Raw genomic sequence first — 24432 nt, forward strand, 5'->3', positions numbered from 1 at the left:
TCTGTACTACTGTAAGGCTGAACCATGTCTTTGATTCTTTCAGTATGGTATCCACCTACCTGGTGCATCATGGGTACTGTGCCACGGCCACAGCCTTTGCCAGGGCTACAGAGACCTTGATCCAGGAGGACCAGACCTCCATAAAGAACAGACAGAGTGAGAACCACACTAAGGCTCCACACTGACAATACCATGGAAACACTGAGGAGCAATCACTGTCATTCATTTGACCACAGTCATCCATCCAATCAGTTTTTAATGGTAACATGCATCTTTTTGTCGACAGGAATACAGAAGCTGGTATTGGCAGGGAGGGTTGGTGAGGCCATCGAAGCCACACAGCAGCTGTACCCTGGGCTCCTAGAACACAACTCCAATTTACTGTTCATGTTGAAGTGAGCAGCCTTGTACCCAACTATGGGACTCTAATGAGTGTTTATCAAAGGGCTAAATGAAGGAGTATTGGAATTGTGGGGCTTAAATAAGCACTGCTAGTCTTGTAGTGCCTTTGCAGGCTCAGGCACATGCAACACAACCCTAGAAGCACTTAGCAGTAAAGCTGTGGCCTGCTGCCCAGCTGTGTGTTTATGGCACAAAGACATTAGATTACATTAATAAATCCTGTGATCCGCTGAGAAGCAGACACACAGCAAGAAGGCCAGTATTTCTGGCTCTCTTATAGAGGTAGAGAGGAGCTTGTTGTAGCAATAGAGGAGCGTTACACAGAGAGGGGGCAGGGTGAGCACAAGGTCACAGTTGCTGCCGCTGAGGGAACTCATGATTTGATTGGTCATGCCTGTTGCTCCATTTTGTCATGGAAGAGGAGTGAGCAGAGCGGTCGCTGTTCTGTTTGACATTCATCCAATGGTAATGACATGTATCCATAAAACCAGATACTCATACTCTGGAACCAGTCTGACTTGTTCCTGTTACATTTATATATTTCTGGGTACAAAGACATGATCTTACATGGCCACACCTTTGCTGACCTCTGAAAGAAATTGAAGTATTGCAATAATTATTCAAGTTGACAATTGTGTTCAGACTGCATTCAGACTGTTTTTTGTTCAAGCAAGTGAGCATGCATGAGATATCAGACAGTTAAGCAGAATGTAGTGTTTGTTATCAAATAGTACAATGTATTCCTGGATAAAGAATGTCAGACATTGCAATATATTGTAGAGTAGTGATCAGACTCTTAGATGGATAGTAGAGTGGTTGTAAATGATGTCAGAGAGTAAGTCATTTAGCAGATGCTCTTATCCAGAGCGACTTACAGTTAGTGCATTCATCTTCGCAGTCATAGTACAGTCAAGTACATTTTTCCTTAATACAGTAGTTATCGACAAAGTCAGTGCTAGTACGAAAAGACAAGTGCGAGTGTTAGTGCAAAGAAGGCAAGGGTGTTAGTACATTTTTTGAGTGTAGATATAGAGTGAATGTCAGACAGATTAATGGTTGCCTGTCCCTCCCAGGTGTCGGCAGTTTGTGGAGATGGTGAACGGTACAGACAGTGAGGTACGATGCTTTAGTGTCCGCTCCCCCAAGTCCCAGGACAGCTACCCTGGCTCCCCCAGCCTGAGCCCCCGACATGGAGCCACCAACCCCCATCTGCACAGCGCAGGTAAGGGAAACACCTGCAAATCCACCCATCCACCCATCCACCCTACACACTCCTAATTACCTATCCATCCACCCAGTGTGTTACAAACACATAAGAGAGAGGATTGTCCATCTGTTGGATCTGTTTCACCCTGGCTCTCTGTCCATTCCAGGAGCAGACAGCCCAACATGCAGTAACGGGGTCACCCCTCCCAACAAGAACAAGAGCCACAACAAGTACCCTGGTGTCAGCTCTGCCTCCTCCTCCTCCTCTTCCTCCCCTTCCTCTGTCAATTACTCTGAGTCCAACTCCACTGACTCCACCAAGTCCCAGCCTCACAGTGGCACCAGCAACCAGGAGACCAGGTGTGTGGCAAGGCAAGGGTCTATGTGTTTAGTAATGTATCTCTGTTTTTACTGGGGTGCCAGGTGCGTGTCTGTCATCTGTGTCCGTGAGTGTGAGAGAGAGGCAGAACATCTGTGGTATAATGACGTTGTGTATGGATGAGTGAACCTGACTGTGAGTCCTCTGCAGTGACAGTGAGATGGAGATCGAGGCAGAGCACTACACTAATGGGGTGGCGGAGAACTCCTCTACTCGGATCATGAACGGCACCTACAAGCATCAAGAAATCCTGCAGGCTGAGGACGGCAGCCTGGGAAACGGAGTGGCAGGTACAGACGCTTGACACACACACGCTTCCTATTTTGATTGTCAGGCGCAAGTGTAAAATACACTCTGTCCGTGGCTGGCCTCTGACCCTGTGTGTGCATGTCCCTCCTTCCTTGGAGAAGACAGCTGTGCCTCCAGACAGCTGTGTGGAGGGAACCAGGCAGCCACAGAGAGGATGATCCAGTTTGGCCGCGAGCTGCAGGGCCTCAACGAGCAGCTGTGCCGGGAATACGGCAAGAACGCCACGCACAAGAAGATGCTGCAGGTACCAGAGGGGGAGAGGGAGGGGGGAGGAAAGAGGGACAGGCCTGGGAGGTTTCACACAAAATAAGACTGGCACACTTTGTGACTGTGACTCACAAATTGTATAATTTTCAACCACCGCCCTGGGGCATGTTTTGTTATGCTGCAGTACAATGACTTGCAGGATTTCCAAGGGCGGCAGGTAGCCTAGTGGTAAAGAGCGTTGGGCCAGTAACCGGTTCGAATCCCCGAGCCGGTAAGGCGGAAAAATCTGCCCTTCTGCACTTGAGCAAGGCAGTTAACCCACAACAACAACTGCTCCCGGGCGCCGATGACGTCGATTAAGGCAGCCCCCCCGCACTTCTCTGATTCAGAGGGGTTGGGTGGCCCTCCTGTAGCTCAGTTGGTAGAGCATGGCTCTTGCAACGCCAGGGTTGTGGGTTCGATTCCCACGGGGGGCCATTATGAAAAATGTATGCATTCACTAACTGTAAGTCGCTCTGGATAAGAGCGTCTGCTAAATGACTAAAATGTAAATGTTAAATGCAGATGACACATTTTCGTTGAATGCATTCAGTTGTGCAACTGACTAGTTATCCCCTTTCCCTTCTGAGCTGTTTACACACTACTACTTGTATATGGCCATTGGAAAATCTATCCCTAGTATTGTTTACCTACAATTAAGGTAGATTCACTGAAAGCGTCTATGACGGGTTGGCAACAGGCGGTCCATGTGCCAAAACTGGTCCGCAAGAGATATTGTTTTGTCACCCCAAAGTTTTATTTATCTGTTTTTGGTCAGAAAATACTGTAAAACCACCAGGAATTCAGCTTAAAATGTGTTTAATTGAGCAAATCTGTTCCCAAGAGACATATGTGATCATGTCTTAATGTAATTCAAGGTATAAAATTGTTATTTTCAAATACAATCTCTTATTATTATTATTATTATTATTATTTTTACCCTCTTTTTCTCCCCAATTTCGATCTTGTCTCATCGCTGCAACTCCCCAGGGGCCTCGGAAAGCAAAGGTCGAGTCATGCGTCCTCCGAAACATGACACGCCTAACCGCGCTTCTTAACACCCGCCCGCTTAACCCGGAAGCCAGCCACACCAATGTGTCGGAGGAAACACTGTTCAACTGATGACCGAGGTCAGCCTGCAGGCGCCCGGCCCGCCACAAGGAGTCGCGAGAGCAGCCAAACCCTCCCCTAACCCCGACGATGCTGGGCCAATTGTGACTCCCGATCACGGCCGGTTGTGATACAGCCCGGGATCGAACCCGGGTCTGTAGTGATGCCTCTGTAGTGACACCACTCGGGAGGCCCCATACAATCTCTTTTTAGGCTTAGTTGTGGTCAATTTCCAGTGTACAAATTATTATAATTATGTTCTGGCCCCCCGACCATCCACTCCGACAAAAGTTGCCTACCCCTGGTCTATGATGTTCCCTCTGTTTACGACAGACCATTCTACTGCTTCCAAATCATAGTCATTAATGGGCTATTGGGCTTGAACTGGTCACGCTGTTTTCTTTCTTTCTCTCGAGCTTCCTATCCCTCTCTCTTTCTTTTACCACAGGATGCATTCAGTCTATTAGCATATTCAGATCCCTGGAACTGCCCAGTGGGGCAACAGCTAGATCCAATGCAGAGAGAAAATATCTGCTCCGCTCTCAACAGCGCCATCTTGGGTAAGGCTACGTTTCACATACACAATGTCATGAATACACACTGTAGATTGTTTTACTATTTAAATTTTTTCTACAAAGATGTTTTTGGGGGCAGTAACTCCCAGCACCACAAATGTGTTGGGCTTGGTAGTGTGCGTGTTAACTCTCTTCTAATGAATACACACTGTACATTTTGCCATGTACATGTTTGAGTCACACCAGTGGAGGCTGCTGAGGGGAGGACCGCTAATAATAATGGCTGGAATGGTCAATGGAGTGGTATCAACCACATGGAAACCACATGTTTGATGTGTTTGATACCATTCCATCGACTCCATTCCAGCCATTATTATGAGCCGTCATCCCCTCAGCAGCCTCTACTGAGTCGCACATGCTTTATTAATGTACACACCCTGATGATGCCTGTGTTGTCTTTTGGCCCCTCAGAGTCTCAGAACTTGCCTAAGCAGCCCCCTCTGATGTTAGCTGTTGGTCAGGCCACAGAGTGTGTCCAGCTCATGGCTAGGGTCCGCTCAGGCTCCTGTTCCTTCGCCAGAGTTGACAGCTTTTTGCACTAGCCCCAGTCCAGGTGAGTCTGCACCGACACCCACACATAACGACCCTCCCCTTCTAGCACCACGTCAATGATTCTTTTTGAACCTATAGGGAACGTTTCAGGAACATTTTTGACTACACATGACCCATGCTGTTATCATCAACATGATCAAGCAGGATTGTAAGGTTACAGTTTGGAGTACAGAAATAGTGTTGGACAGATTGCAATACAGCAGTTCCAAAATTGTTCCTTTCATTCTTAAGGCAATGTTCAGGACTGCAAAGAAGAGGACTTTCCAATGGGTTGCCAGATGACTGAGGAGATCATGTGTTTGAATTGGTGTGTTGCTTGCCATTTGGCAGAAGCAGATGGGCAGGGGAATGAGTAGAACATGAGAAGAAAGCTTGTTTTTAATTTAGTATTATCAAATACAAAATGTGTGACACTATTTAAAGATAATTAATTATTCTGTTTATCTAGTCATTTTTGAGTTTTTATTTGGTCAGTTTGTTGTGCTCATCTTGAAAAAAATAATCTAATTCCGTTTTTGTTTTTATGAGTGGATTTGAATTCCCTACACAGTATTTAAAGATGTTCATCATATCAAATAAATTCACATTGGTAGGCTTTGTCGTTACCAAGCAAGATACTCTGGTTTCTCATTCAGAACTCAGGTATTCACAAGACATTTGTCATCTCAGTATGGGATATTGTAGACAAGAGGTATGTTTAACCAGCAGTACAGTGGCTCCTATTTAGGACCATCATTTTTTGGTTCAAATTCTTACTTCTTAGTATGCCTCCAAAAATGGATTTAATTGAAAGTTAAAGGTCTGAATTGGCTTTTGAAAGTACACATGGCTGTAAGCCACTAACCTGCTGGTCACCTTAAGCCCCAGACGGTAGCACAAATGAAATAATGACACTGATTCATTTGTGAGTTTCAATAAACAGTAAGTGTAGTGTATTTCCAATCAAGTGTCTCCACTAGTTTGATGTGTAACATAGGCTGCGTTTACACAGGCAGCCCAATTCTGATTTGTTTTTCACTAATTGGTATTTTGACCCAATCAGATAAGCCCTGAAAAAGATCTGATGTGATTGGTCTAAAGACCAATTAGTGGAAAGAAGATCAGAATTGGGTAGGCCTGTGTAAACGCAGCCTATGTTACACATCAAACTAGTGGAGACACTTGATTGGAAATATACTACACTTGCATACAGTAACAATACACAGACATACAGTGCTGTGGGTAATTTGAATTTGGAAATCACTCTCTGGTTTTTTACTTGCTAATTGTATTGAAGATACCTTTATGAAGTCAGATGTTGAATATATACAATATAATTATACATTGAATAAAAAAGTGAAACTATTTGCCAAATACAAGGCTTTTAATTTGACCTAAACTTTTCTAATAACCAATGGTACTTGCCAGTTGCCCCACTTATTCCACACATTCAGTCAATCAGTCTTTTCATACCAGTGCTTTGAAAGACCATTGTCTTATCATTGCCAACATGCTTATTCTCGCTTTCTTGCAGTTCTATTTTTCTCACACAGACCCGGTCACTTTTACAAACGTGGCCACAACTTTGTTTCTTGTTTGTTTTTGTTCATTGTATTCACAGTTGAATGTGTTTTGGTCTTTTCCGTTACAGTATGTATTCTCCTATATTTAACAGATGTTCTCTTGGCACATGGGACAAATGTCAATCATTGATGTATTAACCCAGTATTTCAGCCAGCCAGCCAGCAGGAGGTGCTCCACTGTGTGTTGAATGTAGTTTAGCAGATGATATTACATTTATGTTTCAGATTTGCTGCTGGCCACCATGAGATTGAAATTGACATCCCCTACACCTGTTAGACATATTGCAATGTGTTTCATTCACTTTTTGACAATCATGTAAAGCATGCTTGTGAAGCAAAGGGGTGGTGGGAGTAGAAATCATCTGCTTCTGTGTTATTAGTGTTTGGTAGACTTTAATATCCCATAATACTGTTCACAAAGGCCATTTTGATTTTTTTTTTTACACAATCTTTACATTTGCACAACATCTCCTATCTGCATCATGGGTTTCTACTTGCTAAAATATGTGGAAAACAAGAACAAAAACCTTTACTCACTTATGTGAGGGTCCTCTTTTGTATTGCAGTAGGAAGCAAAAGAAAGGGCCTCATGACTTTATCCAAAACCTGTGAAAGACATCTGACATACTGGGGCACACTGTCTTTGAAGCATACCTATCCACATTGTAACCCATGTTGGATTCAAGTTTTTAGAGTTGTTTTAACTCGTGTTGCTCACTTAATTAAATCGCTAGGCTGCTCTATCCGTCACATGGGTTTTCACTATACTGTTTACCGGTAATTCAGAATACAACCAGTCATAGGCTTTCAATATTGGAAGCAGAGAGCAGATAGGTGTTGATAATAGCTTGACATGATAGCAAATCATGTATCTCTTGATTTCTTTCAAAAACAGCAAATGGCTTTTTGAACTCAATAGTATAGCCACCCAAAATGTATATTTCCATTTTAAGAGAATTCATTATACAGTAGAATTTCTAACTTGACTAATGTATAGGGATGTGTGTGTAGAAATGGAGGAATCTGTTGAGCTTCTCTTGGGACTTTTATAGACACACCTACACCTACTGTAGCAAGCAACCTCCCAGTTCTCCTTTTATGTTTTAAATTGGCCTTTGGAGCTATCCATGCTTCAAATGGAGAGGCGAAGGGAATTAGGAATTAAAAACAAGCTGCGCACAATATACTTCTATTATGATTTACATTTCGTTTTGAGTTTAGCAATTGTGAAATGAGTTACCCTGTACTTAGCATGAAACTTTTAAAACCTTTAAAACAATATAAAAAAAAAGAAAGAAACTATAATTTAAAAAAAAACATACCTATGTACTGGAAACATGATAAAGAAATATTGTATTCTGTTTTATTTTGACAGAATTATTTTTATTAAAATACACATCCATAAGCATACTTTTGGTCTCTTGTCATTATTTTGTGGACATACTGCTTTTGAATGATGGTGACTTGAGGTTGATTTGAAGTTTCAAAAAATATATACAAACTTATTACATACATACTTTGTTTGACAGAACATCTGGCTTATATATACACAGTATCATGGTTGAGGAGCAGAACAGTATGTGGTAAACAGCTCACTGGAGCCCCCTACTGGATATTGGCACTATGTAAATCAGCAATAAACTAAAGAGCAGGTGGAGAAATGATTCATTGATGAGTCACACACGTCAACAAAATATAAAAATGTGTCCTTGACATACGTTTTTGTCAACAACTCCCGACACTACACTTTTACAGTAATTCAAGAAGTTGAGGGGTTAGTCGGAAGAGACTTGAGGAGCGGGATGTGTGGAGAGAGGAGGCAGCATGTTAGTATTGCAGACTATGGATCTTGCCCTTTAGAGAGCTGCCCTCGACACTCATCTTGATCCTGAAATAATCAGTAAATTGTTAGGCTGCTGTCTCATCAAATAAGGATTGCATTGTATATTGGCTCTACTAGTGAGTCCAGGGCCAGTATATTGGACGACTAAATGAGCCTTAGACCAAATTGTCTCGTTAGAATCTAATTCTCATCTGTGTTAGAATGTGCTTCTGGATTTCAGTAGGCCTACCTGTTACCGTTGTGATAACCTAACATAGCAGGAGTAAAAGAAATGCCTGAAACTAGATATACTGGTCTTGACGAGAAAAAAATTACTGTTGGGAGAGGTTATCTTCTGCACTTTTGACCCAATCCAGTAAATGTGGAGGAGGAGTTAAGATGCAGTGTGGCCCTGTTAACGTCCAAAAGCAGAAGTCGTGTCACAGGCTCTCTTTCCATTTCCCCTGAAAACTGGAACATCCGGTTGTTGGGGACTTGGCAGAGCCTACCGTCGTGATGTTCTTATCAGACGCTTTCATGCAGGAGTCTTGAGTTTCAGAGGTAGCTGAATGATCCAGAGGAGAGAGTGAGGGAAACTTGGAGGCAGAATTTCTGCCTCTGGAATGTTGAAGTTTATGTAGTTGTATAGGTCTCTTGCTGTCCTTTTCATAGGAAAGTCTAAGCGAGTGGGAGAAGCACAGAACAGAAACGGATACATTATCACTGACTGAGAAACAGTCACTTCAACTAATGAAAACTCACTAAAATAGCAAACATTTATGGACATATTTTATTGAACACCATAGGTAAACAAAAACATCCCAAATAATTTTGAAACAATGTCAGTAGTAGCCTATATGAAAACCACAAAAATCTAATAGAAATGGCATACAATTGTTGTCATAGAATGTCCAGGGGGCTTTGTGCTCTCTGCTGTCTCTTTCTCTTCACAAGGGCCCTTCCAGCTGGACAGATCTGAGGACCTCTTCCATGCCTTGTCGACTTCTCTCATCTCTGTGACATTACAGAAGTCTGGGTGTTGAAATATGAGGATGTCTGTTCTGGACCTCCTGCATAGAATAAATGTCATACATGCATAATATCACAAATGCATGGAGATATAATGGCTTAGTTGGGGGGAAAATTCAGGCACACACCTTACCATCTTCTTAAAGCCGTTTTGTAAAGATGGAGAGGTCCACATTCTCTTTCACTTCAATTTCATAAAACATGCAGTTGATCATCTCGCCACTGCAGTGGCATATTAATCATGAAATAGGTTAATTAGTTAATAGGCTCATACTATAGTCTTATGTGATTGTTCAGAGCAGACATGGTTAGCTAGTTTTAGAAAACAGCTAAAATAGTGGCAGTTAAATATCATAGCAAATTCACTCACCTCGAGAGTTCCTATAAACTGGTTGTCCAATATATTTTTTAAATACCTCTAGGAGCTGAGTAATTTCTAATTGTCTGACTCTTTGGTGGAATATTTAGGTTAGCTTGCTTTTGTTTTGGGGTGATCGATTTTCTCTGCAGCCAGTAAGTAGCCAGAATATTACAAAATGTGATCTAATGATGAACATAACCACGGAAACCTAAAGGCGGGAAAGGCCAGGCTGATGTAGCAACATGTCCGATAAAGTTGGCTGAACAGTTGGAAAGACAAATGTATGGTCAGTGCTATCTTGGCTCCTTGGGATATCCCTACCCTAACCTTAACCCCTACCCATAGCCGCGGGAAGTAGGGGTGCTGAGGGTGCTGCAGCACCCCCTGGAAAAGTAGTGCACTGGGCTTTTACTAGTATTAGCGGACCGATATCATTTAGATGTCTGTAGCATGGGCCCCAAAAAATGTTCTGCATCTCTGGTAGTTGTATAATTAAGAACAGTATCTTGCAGGATTCAAGAGTTGGAATTGTAAGAGTTGTTGCCCTGTCATTTTCTCTGTGATTGTCATTCTAATGGAATCCAGAAAGAACAAAACCCTGTCCTCAAACATTTACATCAAAAGGTGCAAAATTATCGGCAAAGACACAAAACATCCATATCAAATTAAATATTTATATTAAACCACTTTTTGTGCAGTATTAATTTACCATCCTTACAAACCACTTAATGCAAATGTACATTAGTGTATTGTACATAGGCTGGTCATCTAGGTTTGTACCTGTAGACTTTCCATCACCATGAAGAAAAACAATGCACAATACAGTATTTGAGTACATTGAGACATCAAGTGGTTTGTAATGATGTAGCTCAGTTGGTAGAGCATGGAGCTTGCAATGCTACGGTTGTGGGTTCGATTCCCCCTGGGGACCAGTATGTAAATGTATGCACTCACTATTGTAAGTTGTTCTGTATAGGAGCATCACTAAAATGGAAAAAAGTCGCAGCACCCCCACCATCAAACTACTTCCCATGGTTATGCCCCTAACCTCAACCCGTACCTTAACCATTTTAAATGTAAACTTCAATGGGGTAGGGACGCCCCAAGGATCCCGGATAGCATGGACCATAAATATATCTCTTCAGTGTTTCAATCATGTGGTATGCGACACAATGTATACAGTTTGTTGATACAATATCTCTGGTCTTGCATCATGATATTGCTGTATCAGACAGCAGAGGGCAGCAGTGCAAAGGGTTAGAGGTGACCTAAAAAACATGAAAATATAAATAAATTCAATGCAACAGTGGAAAGATGAATAATATGCTTATCAGTAATTGTTCAGGACCTTTTTGATTCACTGCAATACATTTTCTAATTTAGATTTTATTTCTGAGAGAGAGAGAGAACGCCAAGGTCTATTAAGCAGGAAATGAGAGTTGGCATGGGGGATCTATTCTCTTCATTTAAAAGCGGAAATTCGACATTACTATATCGTTATTTACACCAGAACATAGAGAAGTCAACACAAACACAGTGGCCTGTATTACTCAAGACTTCAGGTGCTATTGAGGTTCACAGTACTGTAATACTAATCCTCCTAACACCTAATTTCAGTCACAGAGCTATGAAACCTTTCAAGTAATAGATGTAGGGAAGTACTTAGGGGAAAAAGACACATACTGTATCATTGCTTCTTGAATAAACATTTTAACACAAAGATACAGACATTCATTATTCAGTCTGGGACATCTTAGTGTCTCAGATTTGAATGTATACTGTAACGTTCAGAATGATGCATGAGTGATTTAAAACCAAAGGATGGCAGTATCCTTTTTGCCCTTGTGAGCGCTGACTGCAGCTCAAACAGCAATAAATAAGCATCGAGAGAGAGAGAGAGAAAAATTCAGAGTGAAAGAGAGAGAGAGAGAGGAATTCAGAGTGAATTAGCCCTATGTGACCACAACAACAAAAAACATCTGAATATTGTATTTTTTAACAATATTTTATTATAATATGTAATTTCATAATCAGCATATCTCTATACCACATTCACAGTATTGTACACCCTGACCCATCAGATGCATATAAACACTTTGTTCCTCTGTTTGGTTCCCGGTACTCAAAGAAATAGAAATGTCCTCTCCAGGATTCTCATATACAAATAAAAGTACAAGAATAAGAAAAATACTCTCCATATTTTACACATTTATAAAATGTTATATTACAAAAAATCTCCCGGTTAATCTAAAAATCCCTTGTTTATATAATTTTTCATTTGTATTTATAGATATATTATTACATACATGAAAAAATTATTCTGTACAGTATCTGGTAGCTTTTCTGTTATAGATGATAGCAGTTTTCTATAAGTAGATTAAAAGACAATATACTGTATCTGTGAAGATAGGTCATTCTTCTGTATGTTCTACAACAGGGGTGTCAAACTCATTCCATGGAGGGCCTAGTGTCTGAAGGTTTTGTGTTTTCCTTTCAATTAAGCCCAAGACAACCAGGTGTGGGGAATTCCTTACTAATTAGTGACCTTAATTCATCAACCAAGTACAAGAGAGGAGCGAAAACCCTCAGACACTCGGCTCCGGAGAATGAGTTTGACACCTATGATCTTATGATGGCCTCTTTCCTCTTTGAATAAATAATTGCCCCTCCCCATATTAAAGTGAGCATCTTAATTCTCAGGTTAATTAATGTATCATGCTACCTGGCTGCCACCTGGTGCAGCAGTGCCAGTGACCCATACAACTGCAGCTCTAGTAAAACAATAACGGCCAGGCCACAGGAGGTCCTCATGCTCTGCTGGTTTTGTTGTGTCATATTGGTCAATTCAATAATCTAAGTCAACATTAAGATGGAGCGTTATTCAATTTATGTGTTATTCCTGCTGGTTCCAGAGTGAAAGAGATTACCTACAGATACATCATGTTCAATTTAAAAGACAATATTATCCCTCTGTTGTGGTAGGTCATCTGATGCTCCTTCTGTCTCTATGGATCACTCCAGACATTACACAAAGATCCAGCCAGACACAGACACAGTCCACCAACCAGCCTGGAGGTCATGGGCATTGCTAGCTGTGAGGGCCAGCAGCTCTCCCTCCAGTCCAGTACTAACAGAGAGTCAGAGGGCCCTTGTGTTCAGGTGCAGTGAGGGTAAGAACCAACAACAATAAGCTTGGAGTTTTGAGACTGTCTGCCTCAAAGCTCTCACTGCAAGATGATACCCTTGGCCTTCAAATTAAGAGGAAATCTCTCCTCCTTCCCTCCCCATGCCCCTCAGGTTTAGATATCAAGAATGGAGTGAAGTGTATGAACAAGGTCCCAATGTGCAGAGCTGTAGGTTTTTCAAACATGAAAGGATTTTCCTTATTTTACACAGCAACATGGCAGTCACAAGTGGGCCTGAAGACAGCTGGGTCTATGAGAGGCCGTGACCTTCTGGAGCAACAGCACTCCATGTTATTTATTTTGTGTTTACTCTGTCAAATTTTCAGGGGAGAGAATCCTTGTCCTGAAGGAAAATGGAATTGGCTTCTTTAAAAGCAAGATAGCAAGCCTGCCAGGGAAATTCTCCTGGGTCTAATGTTTCATCCTGGGACCTCTGTAACTCCAGTCAACCACTGACTTAAACGAATATGAAGTCAAACCATCTGACTATGTTTTGGATTAAGAAAGTGTTTGGTGGCTGTGGAGTACATTAAAGGAGAAAACTGCTTAGAAAACGGTGGTGTTCTCTTGAAGATGGTTCTGAGCCAAAATCTATTGGATAGATATGCTGGTACGATGCATCCCCATTCCCCACGTCAGTGTGTAAACGCAGGCTTCGTTTGTCCCTACTGCATGTGAAAGTAAAATAAATATGATGTACCTCTACATGGGGGGACAGAGGAGCATATATCACCCCTATTTCCTATACTAACACCATGATGATCAACAGTACCATTACATATTTTCCTATAAAAGGTTATGATATGCCATAACTGTGTGTATCAAATGGGAGTAAGGATGTTCAGAGGGCTGAATAAAATGTTTAGTCTTGTCCTGTCCTGTCCTGTCCTGTGGAGGTCCAAGTACACATATTGTAAAAGCCTCACTTGACTTTGTTGTGTTGTGTGTACAGTAATACCATGACATATTTGTGGTAACTGAGCGGAGGGAACAGGTACTGTATGTTTTGAGATGTGCTGTATGTGAATGCACTAAATAACTTCTGGACAGAGGAATACAAGCTATTGTAGGACAGCTAAGCAGGTTAACAACCAGCAGCACAGAACAATCAGCAGTGATTGTCACAGTCCCAGAAGAGAACACACTGTTTGGACATGCTGAGGAAGCATTGCAGAATGCAGGATCAAGTAGACTAATACCATGTTGTCTCTAACACTGTGTCCACAAAGATCACATGTCCCTCACAGACAGACACTCACAGTGAGATAGAATTGTGAAGTGTTGTCTGCTTCTCCTCCTGCCAGTATTCACCTTTGCACTGACACCCAATGGCACTGTCTAGAATTGAAGAGAAAGGTGGTCTTGTTTGAAAGTAAAATAAAAGTGATAAATATAAGGCGATTTGAGCGGAAAGCCATAAGGCACTTCCAGTATGGTGATGATGACAGCCAGTATCATGTGTGTTGTAGTAAGTAGGCTCTTAGGATTGACACCACACTGTCTACTGAGTTCCTTACATGAAGGCTGCTAGTTCCACAGCGTTTAGTTGCATGGAATACACATCGGATACTTTTAAGGCAAAGCCATCATCATTGCCTGCATCATTGTTGTGAGTTGTTTTCTGTAATGAGGTAACAATTAAAATTGTTGTTTTGTGGTCAGCTAACGTTCATCAATTGTCTTGTTTTTCTCATGAGTCCAATTGTGCATGTTTTGTCTTCTCTTGTTGATGTCTCCTGAACACATCAGTAAAATTAGTAGTATGACAAAGTTTTACATTGTGATGATGTTCCCATCCTCTCTCATGCTCTCCTGGCTGCTGCTGGTCTTGGTGGGGCTGCCGTTGTGTGTAGGGGTGGTCAGGGAGCTCAGAGAGGCCTTGCTGTCTGACAGAGAACCGCTGCTGGGCAGGGACATGCTCTGGGGGAGGGGCCGTTGCCCCAGTGACGAGGACAATGGAAACTCCCTGTGGCTGCCATTACCATTGGACACACAGTGGTGGGGCAGGTAAGATGGCAGGATGTCACTCTCAATGATAAGGTCTCCATCCTCGTCGCTGTCGCCCTCCGCCACACTGTTAGTGTTGCTATAGTGACTGACACTTTGAGAGGCTGGGCTGGGGGCCGAGTCATGGGAGAAGGCGGAGCCTGCGGATCCAGAGGAGCTGTTCCCCCCTACCGAGACCTTGCTTCCTCGGAGCACCACGTTATTGCGCTGGTTGGCCGGCTTCACCGTCACGATCAGGTTGTGGCTGTTGGCCACCATCATGTCTGTCACCTGGTCCAGAGACTTGCCTGCCACGTCAATGCCGTTGACCTCCAGGATCTCATCGTTGACCCCCAGCAGGCCCGTGCTCTCAGCCAGGCCTCCACGCACCAGCCGGGAGATAAAGACACCAGGCACCTTCTCCACGCCCTGAGGCATGACCCGCACGCTCACCCCGTCCCGGATATAGAAACCCAGGGGCTTGTGGGTACCGTGCTTGTGCAGGCGGACACGCCGGTGTGTCTCAGGCAGGATGTCGACATCGATGATGGAGGAGATCTGGCGGAAGTCCTGGGGAAGGCTAATCATCAGTCCTGGTTTTGTCTTCTGCTGCGCTGGGCGCAACCCCGCCAGACCCTTTTTCCTCCTCTGCAGGGAGTTGGTGGCAAAGACCACAGGCTCATCCACATCTACAGGACAGAGAGAGGCACAGAAAAAGCCATGTCAGAAATACACATACTGTACAATGACAAGGCAGCACCAGGGTCTCAGTTCATTCCAAATATGGATAATAAAATAGAGCGAAATATGTTCTGCCATAAAAAAAAGGCATCACATCCTGTCATTAGATCAAATCAAATCAAATTTCATTGGTCACATACACGTGTTTAGCAGATGTTATTGCAGATGTAGCGAAATGCTTGTGTTTCTAGCTCCGACAGTGCAGTAATATCTAACAAGTAATATCTAACAATTTCACAACATATACCCAATACACACAAATCTAAGTAAAGCAATGGAATTCAGAATATATAAATATATGGACGAGCAATGTCATGTCAGCCCGTCTGGACTACTGCAACTCGCTGTTGGCTGGCCTCCCTGCCTGTGCCATTAAACCCCTACAACTCATCCAGAATGCCGCAGCCCGTCTGGTGTTCAACCTTCCCAAGTTCTCTCACGTCACCCCCCTCCTCCGCACACTCCACTGGCTTCCAGTTGAAGCTCGCATCCGCTACAAGACCATGGTGCTTGCCTATGGAGCAGTGAGGGGAACGGCACCTCTGTACCTTCAGGCTCTGATCAGTCCCTACACCCAAACGAGGGCATTGCGTTCATCCACCTCTGGCCTGCTGGCTCCCCTTCCTCTGCGGAAGCATAGCTCCCGCTCAGCCCAGTCAAAACTGTTCGCTGCTCTGGCACCCCAATGGTGGAACAAGCTCCCTCACGACGCCAGGACAGCGGAGTCACTCACCACCTTCCGGAGACATTTGAAACCCCACCTCTTTAAGGAATACCTGGGATAGGATAAAGTGTTCCTTCTAACCCCCCCCCCCCCCCCCCCCAAATTGTAAAGTGGTTATCCCACTGGCTATAGGGTGAACGCACCAATTTGCGAGTCGCTCTGGCTAAGAGCGTCTGCTAAATGACGTTAATGTGCCCTTGAGCAAGGCACTTAACCCTAATTGCTCCTGTAAGTCGCTCTGGATAAGAGCGTCTGCTAAATGACTAAAATGTAAATGTAATGTCACCTTCTCGTGTCAACAGCTAACCTGAAGGTAAGACATGGGTTAAATGTAGTTAGCTTAGAGAGTGAAAGGTGGAGGAACAGCACAGGTTTTAAATCTACTCTAATCTTTCCAATGCCTCTGTCTGTCTTTCCATGTGCAAACCGTCAATCTCGAACTCTCGGAGCAGGAGAAAGCTTACCTTCCAAATCTCAAGAAGGAAGTTTAATTTCCCTACTATATAAATACACCTATTGATCTAGAATGCAGTGGTCTCACTTTATCCTGCTGTATGTTTCTTTTGGCTTTTCTGCGGGAGATTCGTTAAGATAAAATATTATGTCAACCATAGAGATCCTATGAAGTTATATACTCATGTCTAAGATGGCAACAATCTGAGCTGAGAGTAGGATTTCCAAAAACATTGAGTCTCTATTCCACACTGTTTTCAAAGTTACGATCCCCACTGCCCTCTACCCCACTGCTCCTTTTCCACTCCCTATCCTCCACTCCACCTCTATCTCGATCTCCCTGTCTGTCTGTGTCTCCCACACACATCTTGCCCTGTGCTGATTGAGAGCAGAGATTGCTGGGAACAGGAGAACAGTATTTCAGAACCTGCTCCAAAGACAGATGGAGACAGACTGAGTCTGAGAGATGGAGAGATGGAGCAGGGCTTCTGGGGTAGATGTTAGGACACAGTGAGGATTTCCATAACTCTCTCTCAGCCCCTACTGAGGGGTCAAAGGTTGTGAAACAGAATCAGATTACATAGCAGGGAGATGAATCACAGCTTCAGTCCCCACTGTTCAGATTAAATAGACCAGGCAGCCTAGATCCATCATCACACACACCTGACTCATCCTTTGGCGACATATAGAAAGTAATGTGTTGTTTTTAGTGCTAGCTGGCAGATAACAGCATGGGGAGGAACCACTCAGGGCTCAGGTCTAATGTGAAGCCATGCTCGCTGGGGAAGAGAGAATATTTTAAGTTATTTTTAAACTGCGGAGAAGGGCGTGCTATGTGAACCTGTTCCTCAGAGAGAGGCAGAGAGACACATAGGAGAGGTATGGATGTGGCTCTGGTGGGCGGAAACTTTAACCCGGGGAGACTTAAAACCATTCTCTCACTTCTACCAACACGTCTCCTGTGCCACTAGCGGCGCTAAAACTCTAGACCACTTTTATTCTACCCACAGAAAGGCATACAAGGCCCTCCCTCACCCTCCCTTAGTCTGATTTGCCTATGACTTTATCTTCCTGCTTACTGTTAACAAACAAAATCTCAAAACAGGAAGTACCAGTGGAGCGCTCAATACGGAAGTGGTCCGGTGAAGCAGACGCAAGGCTACAAGACTGTTTTGCTAGTACAGACTGAGATATGTTCCGGGATTCATCCGATAGCATTGATGAGTTCACCACATCAGTCACAGGCTTCATCAAGTCACTGTGACGACGTCGTCCCCACAGTGACTATACTATATGTGTTGTAGATATGTGGTCGTAGAGTAGTGGCCTGAGGGCACACACTTAATGTGTTGTGAAATCCGTTGTGAATGTATTGTAATGTTTTTAAACTGCTAGAACTGCCTTCATTTTGCTGGACCCCAGGAAGAGTAGCTGCTGCCTCGGGGATTCATAATAAATACAAATACAAATACGAAAGTATCCAAACTAAAAACCAAGGAAAATAGGGAATATCCGTGCTGGGCTAAAGGCTAGAGCTACCGCTTACAAAGAATGGGACACGGACATAGACGCATATAAGAAAGCTTGCTAGGACCTCCAACGAGACAAAATTGACAAGAAAGGAGGAAGGTGGAGTCCTATTACACCGGCTCTGATACTCGTCGGATGTGTCAGGGCTTGCAGACGATAATGGATTACAAAGGGAAACCCAGCCTTGAGATGCCCAGTAATGCAAATAACACAACAATTATATACTTATTTAATTTATTTCATAAACAAAGTTATGCAACACCCAATGCACCTCCTCCATGAATGCAAAGAGTGTGCAAAGCTGTCATCAAGGCAAAGGGTGGCTATTTGAAGAATCTAAAATATATTTTGATATGTTTAACACTTTTTTGGTTACTACATGATTCCATATGTGTTATTTCATAGTTTTGATGACTTCACCATTATTCTACCATGTAGAAAATAGTAAAAAATTAAGAAAAACCCTTGAATGAGTAGGTGTGTCCAAACCTTTGACTGGTACTGTATATATTTTGTGTATAATATGTAAATGTATATAGTATTATACAGGGCGCATTTGGAAAAGAGACCTAGGTCTCAATGTCTTCTCTGTTAAAATAAAGGTTAAATAAAAAAATATCTTACAAGAGTGCCAAATCCCAGTATCTCCCATTGTCTAATTTACATCACTTTGCATGGCACAAAACATTAAAACAAAAAGGCATATATATAACTTCTCACGCATGCTCGAATCTAATCACCACACCTCAAAACCGTATGATAGGAGCGCAAGCCTGTGTCGCTCGTCTTTGAACTGAATAACAGAATAACAGTTTCCCTGTAAAAAAAAAAATATCCATAGCACTTACAGTACAATAAAACATATACAAATCCGTAGCTCTTTATGAACACCTGAAACAATCCAAACATGACAATTTCATTCACACAGTAACATTATTTTAGTCGAGTTCACGTTTTTTTCCCGTCTTTGGTGTCCGTGCTCCCAGGGTTCTGTGGGAACGTCCCGCCCAGGAGAAAGCCACAGATAAGGTGTGTTTGACCCCTGTGATAGCCCAGAGATGGTCAGCCATGCAAATAATGTCATAAGTGGTGATTGAGTCATCACACTGGGCCTCAGCCCCAGCAAGTCGCTAGATGCATCTTCATCACTGGCCTTCATCGTCGTTCACATTTGTTCATTCTCTCTATTTTTCGACAACACACATACCAACACAACACACACACCAACACAACACACACACCAACACAACACACACACCAACACAACACTACACACATACCAACACAACACACACACCAACACAACACAACACACATACCAACACAACACACACACCAACACAACACACACACCAACACAACACAACACACATACCAACACAACACACACACCAACACACACACCAACACAACACACACACACCAACACACATACCAACACAACACACACACACACACGCATACACACACACACTTTCACACTCATCATATGCTGCTGCTACTCTATTCTTTATTCTTATGATCTATTCTGATGCCTAGTCACTTTACCCTGCCTTTATGTACATATCTACCTGAAATACCTCATTCCCCTGCACAATGATCTGGTACTGGTACTCCCGGTATATAGCTTAATTCTTGTGTATTTATTCCTTATGCTACTATTAAAACAATTTAACTCTGCATCGTTGGGAAGGGCACGTAATCAAGTATTCCACAGTAAAGTTGTATTCAGCACGTGGAAAATAAAATCTAATGTGGTTATGAGGAGCACTGTCTGCTGAGAGGGTGAAAAACAGAAAGTCATCAACACATCAGTGAGGCCATGGAGAAAGAAAAGAGAGCTTTTCCCACTCTCCTGTTCTGATTTTACTGCCTGTTCGGTTATAGCTTTGGGAGATTAGTGTACGACCACTATACAGTGAGGGAAAAAAGTATTTGATCCCCTGCTGATTTTGTACGTTTGCCCACTGACAAAGACATGATCAGTCTATAATTTTTATGGTAGTTTTATTTGAACAGTGAGAGACAGAATAACAACAAAAAAATCCAGAAAAATGCATGTCAAAAATGTTATAAATTGATTTGCATTTTAATGAGGGAAATAAGTATTTGACCCCTCTGCAAAACATTACTTAGTACTTGGTGGCAAAACCCTTGTTGGAAATCACAGAGGTCAGACGTTTCTTGTAGTTGGCCACCAGGTTTGCACACATCTCAGGAGGGATTTTGTCCCACTCCTCTTTGCAGATCTTCTCCAAGTCATTAAGGTTTCGAGCCTGACGTTTGGCAACTCGAACCTTCAGCTCCCTCCACAGATTTTCTATGGGATTAAAGTCTGGAGACTGGCTAGGCCACTCCAGGACCTTAATGTGCTTCTTCTTGAGCCACTCCTTTGTTGCCTTGGCCGTGTGTTTTGGGTCATTGTCATGCTGGAATACCCATACACGACCCATTTTCAATGCCCTGGCATCGTCCCTTTGATGCGATGATGTTGTCCTGTCCCCTTAGCAAAAAAACACCCCCAAAGCATAATGTTTCCACCTCCATGTTTGACGGTGGGGATGGTGTTCTTGGGGTCATAGGCAGCATTCCTCCTCCTCCAAATACAGCGAGTTGAGTTGATGGCAAAGAGCTCGATTTTGGTCTCATCTGATCACAACACTTTCACCCAGTTCTCCACTGAATCATTCAGATGTTCATTGGCAAACTTCAGACGGCCCTGTATATGTGCTTTCTTGAGCAGGGGGACCTTGCGGGCGCTGCAGGATTTCAGTCCTTCACGGCGTAGTGTGTTACCAATTGTTTTCTTGGTGACTATGGTCCCTGCTGCCTTGAGATCATTGACAAGATCCTCCCGTGTAGTTCTGGGCTGATTCCTCACCGTTCTCATGATCATTGCAACTCCACGAGGTGAGATCTTGCATGGAGCCCCAGGCCGAGGGAGATTGACAGTTATTTTGTGTTTCTTCCATTTGCGAATAATCGCACCAACTGTTATCACCTTCTCACCAAGCTGCTTGGCGATGGTCTTGTAGCCCATTCCAGCCTTGTGTAGGTCTACAATCTTGTCCCTGACATCCTTGGAGAGCTCTTTGGTCTTGGCCATGGTGGAGAGTTTGGAATCTGATTGATTGATTGCTTCTGTGGACAGGTGTCTTTTATACAGGTAACAAGCTGAGATTAGGAGCACTCCCTTTAAGAGTGTGCTCCTAATCTCAGCTCGTTACCTGTATAAAAGACACCTGGGAGCCAGAAATCTTTCTGATTGAGAGGGGGTCAAAACACTTATTTCCTTCATTAAAATGCAAATCAATTTATAACATTTTTGACATGCATTTTTCTGGATTTTTGTTGTTGTTATTCTGTCTCTCACTGTTCAAATAAACCTACCATTAATATTATAGACTGATAATTTCTTTGTCAGTGGGCAAACGTACAAAATCAGCAGGGGATCAAATACTTTTTTCCCTCACTGTATATCATGAAGAATGCAGTGGATATTATCCTCTTAATACCATTATAAAGTCACATTCAACATGGTGGCAGGTAGCCTAGCAGTTAAGGGCGTTGGGACAGTAAACAAAAGGTTACTGGTTCGAGTCCTTGAGCTGACTAGGTGAATAAGCTGCCGATGTGCCCTTGAGCAAGGCACTTAACCCTAACACACTGAGCTATAGGCTAGACACTGCAGAGAGGTTTTATGGATGACAACATTAAACAGATTTGAACAAATCCACAGGCTGTTGTATGGAGGGATAAAAAGGAGATTTGATGTATATCCAGGATCAACTAGAGGGCATGAGACATTATGGGCGGGTGACAGTCTGGCCAGACTAGTTGTGATCCCTGACCTCTACACTTAGAAGTGAAAACAATCATCTGCTCACCAACAGAAAATCTCTTCCAACATGGCGAGTAGACAGAAAACCCACTGTATGTGTATAAAATATATATTTATGTGTTCCTATACTATATACATCTCCAGTTATGAAAAGTATGTGTGTGGTATAGCTGACATTTCTCTGTATATTTGGGTTCATAACATACATGTTTGAGTGAGGGTTTGTTTGTGTGTGTTTGTCTGTTTGTGAGTGCTCCACACAGAGCTGTAGTCTGCCCTGCTTCCCTCCCTGTCACCTCCATTGGGCTTATTGTCTGGACCCCCACAAAGAGCAGAGCAGCCTCTGTTATTAAACCCACTCAGGGGCTGGAGAAGGCGGGCGGGAGGGAGAGCCCATCCGGAGAACACATGGGGGGAGGACTGGAAATGAACCAGCCAGACTGGCGTGACAGCCAGGCACCCAGGAGGAGGGGTAGGCTGGGAGACGGAGTTAAAGACCGGGGGGGGTTGGGTCTGCTCAACGATCTAGCTGTCAATAAAAAAAAAAGAGTCAGCAGTACAGGGAGAACTGCAGTACCTTCTGAATGATGCTTCCTGTGCACTGTGCACAGCATCCCCACAGAGAGAATGCCACTGTTCATTACAATGGTCTGTTAAAGAATCTATTCATAATGGCTAACACACAGAGACGTGCAGGTTAACTTGTCTACTGTCTATAGAGAAAAGAGGGAAACGTCTGAAATGCTACTAGAGATAACCCTGGACATAAAAAGCAGCTGGAGCTAGACTCACTTCCCTACAACATCCATTTCCCCCTTTTTCTTATTTTCAATCTCTGCTTCTCTTTCCTATTCTGTTCTTCTCTCCCTTGTGGCTCTGTGATTGTATTTGTACACAGTGTAAGCATTGCCAGCCCAGAGATCTGTGTGGTCTATGAGCATGTCTACACTGTGCTGAGCTGTATTATTGACCAACTGGGCTATAATGTGGTTTAATGGTGAGTGAGATCAGAGGCTAATGTGCAGAGTGGCTAGCTACAGAGTTACTGTCTCCCTAGTGTGTGTGTGTGTGTGTGTGTGTGTGTGTGTGTGTGTGTGTGTGTGTGTGTGTGTGTGTGTGTGTATGTATGTGTGTGTGTGTGTGTGTGTGTGTGTGTGTGTGTGTGTGTCTGTGTGTGTGTGTGTGTGTGTGTGTATGTGTGTGTATTAGTGTTGATATAAGAAGGATCGATTAAAACCATCCCTTCACACGGTCCAGTACTATACTTGTTTTTCATAGGAAAGAACACACACACACACAAACATGTACAGTGAGGGAAAAAAGTATTTGATCCCCTGCTGATTTTGTACGTTTGCCCACTGACAAAGAAATGATCAGTCTATAATTTTAATGGTAGGTTTATTTGAACAGTGAGAGACAGAATAACAACAACAAAATCCAGAAAAACGCATGTCAAAAATGTTATAAATTGATTTGCATTTTAATGAGGGAACTAAGTATTTGACCCCCTCTCAATCAGAAAGATTTCTGGCTCCCAGGTGTCTTTTATACAGGTAACGAGCTGAGATTAGGAGCACACTCTTAAAGGGAGTGCTCCTAATCTCAGTTTGTTACCTGTATAAAAGACACCTGTCCACAGAAGCAATCAATCAATCAGATTCCAAACTCTCCACCATGGCCAAGACCAAAGAGCTCTCCAAGGATGTCAGGGATAAGATTGTAGACCTACACAAGGCTGGAATGGGCTACAAGACCATCGCCAAGCAGCTTGGTGAGAAGGTGACAACAGTTGGTGCGATTATTCGCAAATGGAAGAAACACAAAAGAACGGTCAATCTCCCTCGGCCTGGGGCTCCATGCAAGATCTCACCTCGTGGAGTTGCAATGATCATGAGAACGGTGAGGAATCAGCCCAGAACTACACGGGAGGATCTTGTCAATGATCTCAAGGCAGCTGTGACCATAGTCACCAAGAAAACAATTGGTAACACACTACGCCGTGAAGGACTGAAATCCTGCAGCCCCCGCAAGGTCCCCCTGCTCAAGAAAGCACATATACAGGGCCGTCTGAAGTTTGCCAATGAACATCTGAATGATTCAGTGGAGAACTGGGTGAAAGTGTTGTGGTCAGATGAGGCCAAAATTGAGCTCTTTGGCGTCAACTCAACTCGCCGTGTTTGGAGGAGGAGGAATGCTGCCTATGACCCCAAGAACACCATCCCCACCGTCAAACATGGAGGTGGAAACATTGTGCTTTGGGGGTGTTTTTCTGCTAAGGGGACAGGACAACATCACCGCATCAAAGGGACGATGGACGGGGCCATGTACCGTCAAATCTTGGGTGAGAACTTCCTTCCCTCAGCCAGGGCATTGAAAATGGGTCGTGGATGGGTATTCCAGCATGACAATGACCCAAAAC

General features: G+C 43.3%; 2 protein-coding genes across 3 annotated transcripts in view; one reads left to right on the forward strand and one right to left on the reverse strand.

The window, feature by feature from the left end:
- Positions 1–7751, forward strand: part of LOC311137417 (ran-binding protein 10) — a 28073-nt gene extending 20322 nt beyond the window's left edge. For both annotated transcript variants that reach the window (XM_084171900.1, XM_084171901.1), the window contains exons 7-15: positions 44–156; positions 287–395; positions 1476–1624; positions 1776–1968; positions 2138–2277; positions 2398–2540; positions 4101–4212; positions 4639–4780; positions 5011–7751. In XM_084171900.1, coding sequence (XP_084028026.1) covers positions 44–156; positions 287–395; positions 1476–1624; positions 1776–1968; positions 2138–2277; positions 2398–2540; positions 4101–4212; positions 4639–4769 — 1090 coding nt within the window. In that variant the 3' untranslated portion in view covers positions 4770–4780; positions 5011–7751. The remainder of the gene's footprint in view (positions 1–43; positions 157–286; positions 396–1475; positions 1625–1775; positions 1969–2137; positions 2278–2397; positions 2541–4100; positions 4213–4638; positions 4781–5010) is intronic.
- Positions 7752–14511: 6760 nt separating this feature from the next.
- The window catches only part of LOC311137192 (partitioning defective 6 homolog alpha-like), a gene marked incomplete at both ends in the record, with an annotated part of 32075 nt that continues 22154 nt past the window's right edge, over positions 14512–24432 (reverse strand). Inside the window, one exon of the mRNA XM_084171552.1 lies at positions 14512–15413. Within this exon, the coding sequence (XP_084027678.1) occupies positions 14512–15413 (902 nt within the window). The remainder of the gene's footprint in view (positions 15414–24432) is intronic.

Source organism: Coregonus lavaretus, assembly GCF_964263955.1.
Source record: "Coregonus lavaretus genome assembly, chromosome: 11".
Taxonomy (NCBI): Eukaryota; Metazoa; Chordata; class Actinopteri; order Salmoniformes; family Salmonidae; genus Coregonus; species Coregonus lavaretus.